Genomic DNA, 6797 nt, shown 5'->3' with positions numbered 1-6797 from the left:
AACGATCTGCGAGATTTTGGGGCAAAAACCTAGGATCTTTCCGAAATGGCCAAAACGTAAATTTCCTTAAATACATACAAACAAAACCTTTCCTAAGTATTTTTTTTAAATAGAAATATCAAGAAAAGTAAGAACACCGGCGTACGTCGGCGCGCCGCTCATGCCGCCGCCGCCGGTATATAATAGAGCGTACGCCGCCACCACCGATAAAGTGATCGGCGTAGACCTCTAATACAAACAGACAGACGGGCATGGCTAAATCAACTCAGCTCTTCATCCTGATCATTTCGGTATACTTAATGGTGGGTCTATCTATTTTCCTTTAAGGACTTACAATTTTGAGATTCTTGACGAAGTTAATATACTTTTTCATTTTCATCTAAGGTATAATGAACATGAGCTAATGGAATTTCGATCTGCACCCACAACATACGCCTTTTGTTCAAGTATTTTGTTGCTATATTTCAAATTGTTGCCAGTTCGCCCCCAGTATTGCCATACAATAGATAATAAATGATCAAATGTTAATTTGTTAGCAATTTACAGTGATTGGTGAGCAATCAACAAGACATCGAAGTCAATCATTTTTAGATATTTCATTATCTCCAATATAAGTAAGTTATATATTACATATTTTATTAATTTATTTCTATATTAAAAAACTAAAAAAATACTTTCTTGATTGCTTTGTAATTTGAATCCAATCAGCTTCGCTCTTAAACTTAAAGTAAGAAGTGTGAATATGCAGCGTGAAATTTCTTATGGTTTTCTACTCTGACGGGATCATATCATTCACCAAAATAAAGTTGGCGCCATTTCACTGAGCGAAATATTCCAAAACAATAAATCATTTTTCACATTAGGGTTTCACCACATGGCCAGCAAAGTAGATCGCATCATCATCTAATATGGCGAATACAAAAGGGCGATCAATTTTCAAGTTTGGTTCGAAGAAACGCCCAGATTTTTCCAGCAACTGTGAATCTGTGATGGTAAATGAGAAATTAGTAAGAAGAAGAAATATTATTAAGAAATTGACTAATTGTTTATGTTACTATATTGTGCTAGGGTTCATACTTACACGTGGCACCCGATGCTTCAGAACCTTTTTCATCTACCGAAATGTAAGCTTTGTGTTTGACCTCGGAAACATAAAGTGGGCGAGTAGCATTGGTTACCATACTTTGAAGATCAGCGTCATAGAATAATAAGTTAAGGCCCATCTGTAAAATTTTGGTTTGCTATTAGTACGAACACTGACAGAAATTTTTGTTAAGAAATATATGTATAAGCTTTGAAAGTACATTGGGAAGATTATGTTGATAATTGGTAGTTTGTATGGAAACGAATATTACGAAGTCTCATACAAAGGCCTCAATTTATTATTCAGATAACAAAGTTTTAGGACATGTGTTTAATAACTTACTATCTAATATAGTTTGGCCACCGTGGTGTGATGGTAGCGTGCTCCGCCAATCACACCGTATGCCCTGGGTTCAACTCCCGGGCAAAGCAACATCAAAATTTTAGAAATAAGATTTTTCAATTAGAAGAAAATTTTTCTAAGCGGGGTCGCCCCTCGGCAGTGTCTGGCAAGCGCTCCGATTGTATTTCTGCCATGAAAAGCTCTCAGTGAAAACTCATCTGCCTTGCAGATGCCGTTCCGAGTCGGCATAAAACATATAGGTCCCGTCCGGCCAATTTGTAGGGAAAAATCAAGAGGAGCACGACGCAAATTGGAAGAGAAGCTCGGCCTTAGATCTCTTCGGAGGTTATCGCGCCTTATATTTATTTTTTTTTATCTAATATAGTTTGACAGTATTCAAAATAAAGGCAATAGTGTCTGATTATATATTTCCGGATTGAAAGGCGTGGAATGAGGCAGGCTGAAGACCTTAGCTGGCTATCTTACTCTCTCTGTCTTCGGCTATGTTTTTGTTGATGGTTTCCAAAACTTCTGTGTCGAATCATGTTTATCCAGCAAGCGAGGCTCCGGCAACCCCGATTTCACACAGAATAAGGGGGTTTGATGACCTAGATTGTTGAACGTGGTTATATTTAATCGTGCCGGAGATGATCAGGCTATTGCTAATAGTGCTATTTGAAAATGAAATACTTATCGCGATTTCCAGGCGACATGATTAAGGCCAACATTCCCGCACCAATAGAGAAAATGATCATCTGTGTGGACCAAGTTAGTTTAGGTAAGGCTGAATGGGAGCCACTCTGGCATCGGAAAATCACTTGAACAACACGGAAGGTCAATTATAATACCACAAAAGTTAACGGTGATTAAAGCTTTAGCTACATAGAGAACTCAAGCGTGTTAGTGGCAACGATGTAGTTTCGAATAAGGCCGATATCGACCCTAGATAAGTCTTCGGAAAATATAGCGAGCCGGTACCAAAATACTTTCGGCTAGTTCTGGAAAAAATTTAATAGCTAAGCATGATGTGACTCAATTATTCTACCTTGCCATTCTCCATGCAGCTGCAAAATGATGTTTTTTTCAGTATGTAGAAACGTACCATATAAACTCCCCTTGAACCCCAGTGACCCTTCAAAATCCCTAGCACCATTGATAAATGAGCCTTGATGAACCCAAAAATTTCAGAACACCACTTACTAACCACTTCCGGCTAAAAGGATCTCGCTACCATGCAAAGGGTAGTGAACGCCCAGCGTTTGCTTAGCTGACTCGAGACCCATCTTTAATTGAGCAGACCACAGGTGGCCAGAGGTACACCGTGTTCCCTATATCTATCTCTCTTCGGAGCCGTTGTACCCATGTCCGCTATGGATCATATAGCAGCTGCTACGTATATTTCTATGTGCCGGTATCAGATGATATTAATATTAAAATAGTTCGACGCAGCCGCAGCGAGGTCCGGCATTACCATACAACCGTCGGTTGCCCCACAGTTAATTTGGGCTTAAATAGCAGCTTGGCTATCGGAGTAGATGTTGAATTCTCTCTCTCTCTGTAGTAGCACTGTACCGCAAATTTTTCGATTACATGCCGATAAAAGATTGGCAACACTCCGATAGCAAATCATAAACTTTTTGATAACATAACCATAATTTTTCTATATAATATTTCGATAATAAATCGGTAACTTTCTAATAATAAATCGATAATCGTTTGATATAAAATGGATAAATTTTCAACAACAAATCGATAACTCTTCGATAAAAAGATTTTAACAAACCGTCTACAAATCGGTAATACTCCAAAAACGAATCGATAACTTTTTTATAAAATAAGTAACCAAAATTTTTCGGTAACGAATCAATAACTCGTGGTTAGCGCACCTATAACAAATACTTCTTTTGTTTCCACTCCTATCCTATTATACGCAGGTTTACAATTGACTAGCGTTTTTGTTTCTAGGCTCGGTCCGATCTAGGCTCCGATGTCAGCTTCGTTTCCATTTTGCGTTACTGTCTTAGTATTGGTTCTGGTTTCAGATTTGGTTGCAGTTCCCCTTCATTTGCAATTTTGGTTTCGGTACCATTTCGATTACTCTAATTTTTACCGGTAAGAATTGGGTTCTGGTTTTAGTACGGGATCCGGTTTTGGTTTAGACTATGTATTTGATTTCGTTTGCGTACCGTTTTTGCTTCCGCGTTCGTTTTCGGGCTCGTTTCCAGGGTTGGTTTGGGATTCGCTTCCAGATTCGGCTTCAAATTTTTTCTCAGTTTCGGATTCGTGTGCGGTTTTGATACTAAATTCGGTTCCGACTCCGGATTCTGTTCGTCGCCGGTTTCGAGTTCAATTCTGATACCGTGAGCAAAAACCTATTTTCCTCAGCGGTATATCTGATATATGACCGCCGCCTAACACACCGAAGATCCTGGGTTCACGCCTCCGGCAAAGCAACATCAAAATTTTAGAAACAAAGTTTTTCAGTTAGAAGAATATTTTTCAAAGCGGGGTTTCCCCTCGGCAGTGTATGGGAAGCACTACAAGTATATTTCTGCCATGAATAGCTCTCAGTGAAAACTCATCTGCCTTGCAGATGCCGTTCGGAGTCGGCATAAAACAAGTAGGTTCCGTCTCGCCAATTTGTAGGAAAAAATCAAGATGAGCACGACGCAAATCGGCCTAAAATCTCTTCGGAGGTTATCGCGCCTTACATTTATTTATTTTTTTTTATCTGATATTAATTAAATTATTAATATCATTAAGTTATTAAATAATTATTGTTGTAAACGTTTTTAAGATACTCACCACTCGCAGCGGCTCAACCAGACTCAAATCAAATTCAATTTTAAACTTGGGTATCAAAATATCCATGGTGACATCGCGTAAACTCCTCTGCACCAATTGCAACGAACCAACATCGAATATGCGCTCCAATTGCGCCACTCCATAATCCAACTGATTTGGCAACATTATTAGCATACGCTGATTCGAATCTTTATATGGCAACTCTGCTGCTAGCAAATCAAGTGCGTACACCTCACCATAGCGCATTCTCACATTCGTGCGATACATCATTGGCACATGCACTGTCGTCCATGAGTTCAAATGGAAATCTCGTGGTATTGTGTATCTAGGATCAAAGGGATACTTCCATTGTGCTTTAAAATATATCGCGTTGATCAAAACAATTGCACTCGCACTCCACAACTCAGATGCATCAATGACTCGCTCTATCTTACCATGCGTCTCCAAATTCACCCACTCATTGATTTCCGCTGCAGTTTGTTGACTATTTGCGAATTGTACCTGTGCAACGGTTGACTGGAAATTTGTACTTATTAGCTCTTGATATGAATTCAAGATTTGTAGACGCTGATCTACAAATATGCGATTAGCCATTTCGAGTTTACTTTGCGGTGCGCGTATGGTAGCTTGAAGAAACTCATAATATTCGTGAGCGATATCTTCTTTAGACGCCGTGGGACTCAATGCAAGCACATGACGCATTTCAATGGCAGTTTGTTTCTCAGCACCCAAATATATCATCGCTAGACAAGTTTGCGCCGATGCGGGGGAAATAATTAAATTATCATGCGGCTTGTATGATGTAATTGTGTAGAAAAAATTACAAGCAAACTCATAGCGGCTTTGCTTGTCAAGCGTGTACGCCGAATGAAATTGCAACAATGTGATAAACAATGGAACTGAAAATAATAATAATAAACAATTATAATTATTGTATTTATCATTAATTGTTTAAAAATTTTCACTTTACTTGCTACAAGTACTCCCATCGCTGCTAAAGTCACACAAATGAGGCGTCAGCTCTGATCCGATCTGTGATGAGCACTGAGCACGCATTCACAAAAATATTCATATTTATTTATCATTTACTCAGAGTTGATTTAAAAATATTTTTTTAGTGCCAATAAAAGTTTAAAAGGTTTTGCCAATTTGTAATTCACACATTCAATTACACTATGCAACAATTAGAATTTACCAAAAATTTTAAAATTTTCGTATCTGCGCGTCGAAGCGGCTCTTAGAGCCACAAAAGAGGTGAATGATTGGCGCAATAATACCCAAAGGGCGGACGAGGCGATACGCGTGTACACCGATGGTTCCAAAGTAGTGGAAGGAGTAGGATCTGTGGTATACTGCGCTGATCCGGAAACAAACAGATCCTAAAAGCTTCCAGATCACTGTAGCGTTTTTCAAGCGGAAATATTAGGCGTAACTAAAGCAATAGAAACAGCGGAAGAGAATAGCTTAAGCTGCAACCGTGTTAACTTTTATATTGACAGCCAAGCAGCAATTGAGGCAATAATCTCGCATACCACAGCATCTAAATGCGTGTTAGAGTGTAAGCGCTCTCTGGAGAGAACCGGGACAGGGAGAAGCATAGATCTATATTGGGTCCCAGGGCATAGGGGAATAGATGGGAATTAAAAAGCGGATGAATCAAATCAAATGGACACATCCCTTGAAGCTTGCTCCGTAGACGTCCCAATTAGACTGGGCGATATTAAGCGAAGGCGAGAGGTGCACATGATAGCCAAGCGGGAAAGACGTGGACCCAAGCGCGAGGACTACAAAGTGTCGATGATCATATGTAGGTCTTACAACCTTAGACTATCAAAGTTACTCATATCATTAAAAAGACAGGACTGTGGACTCATGACGAATAATCTGACTGGAAACTGCCTTCTAGTGTCAGATGCCTTTAAATTAGGTTTGGTCAATGATAGCAGATGTAGGAAGTGCTGGTTGGAAGAGGAAAACATCGACCACGTTTTGTGCTCATGCCCTGAGCTTGCCAGGCTAAAACTCCAGCCATAAGGAGTGATCCAGCTGTCAAATCTAGAAGCAGCAAGTTGCATAGGTCCTATAAAACTTCTTGTATTTGTCAATTGGGAGGAGTTATTTTATAACATAGGTCCTGGGTTTTTCAGTTTGGCCATTAAACAAACTTCTGGTAACACTACGCACTCATTCAGTCTATGTGAAGTCCTCATGGATCGGCCAGTTCAGCCTAGCCCAACTTAAAGTGATCATATATATGATTTATATCGTCTAGATAAGTGAAAGGAGTAAGGGTAGAGGGAAATCGAAGGAGAGTGAGGGAGGAGGGTTAAGAATATATGTAGACAACTATTTGTAGAGGATTGGGTACATGAATCTATAAAACAAAGTGATACACACTTTGGAAAAGTGGGCAGTGCCACACCTCTTTCTAAAAACTAGCCCAATTTGCTGAATCTCTACATCTATATGAAGATGATATCGATTATTTGCTGATATAACCCTGTATAGGAGGGCGATAAATTAAAAGTTGGGAGGGGATTTAATAAAGATGAAGTGGAAAAAAGGG

The 6797-nt window shown here is 39.4% G+C and overlaps 1 protein-coding gene across 1 annotated transcript; it reads right to left on the bottom strand.

The window, feature by feature from the left end:
- Window positions 1–438: 438 nt before the first annotated feature.
- On the bottom strand, window positions 439–5652 carry LOC137242711 (serine protease inhibitor 42Dd-like). Its single transcript, XM_067769962.1, has 4 exons — window positions 5202–5652; window positions 4232–5130; window positions 1082–1223; window positions 439–984 (listed from the first exon to the last, which is right to left on the bottom strand). The coding sequence occupies exons 1-4, from the start codon at window positions 5218–5220 to the stop codon at window positions 860–862; spliced, it is 1185 nt and encodes a 394-aa protein (XP_067626063.1). The 5' UTR covers window positions 5221–5652; the 3' UTR covers window positions 439–859.
- Window positions 5653–6797: the final 1145 nt, after the last annotated feature.

This window comes from Eurosta solidaginis, chromosome 2 (genome assembly GCF_040869045.1).
Source record: "Eurosta solidaginis isolate ZX-2024a chromosome 2, ASM4086904v1, whole genome shotgun sequence".
NCBI classification, from domain to species: Eukaryota; Metazoa; Arthropoda; class Insecta; order Diptera; family Tephritidae; genus Eurosta; species Eurosta solidaginis.
This window is presented reverse-complemented; position numbering and strand designations above follow the sequence as displayed.

Bases quoted from the DNA above. Each gene is read 5' to 3' on its own strand.
- LOC137242711 (XM_067769962.1), bottom strand. The intron at 1,224-4,231 runs GTGAGTATCTTA...AAAATTTTACAG, and splicing joins TGGTTGAGCCGCTGCGAGTG to ATGGGCCTTAACTTATTATT. The intron at 985-1,081 runs GTAAGTATGAAC...TTACCATCACAG, and splicing joins TGAAGCATCGGGTGCCACGT to ATTCACAGTTGCTGGAAAAA.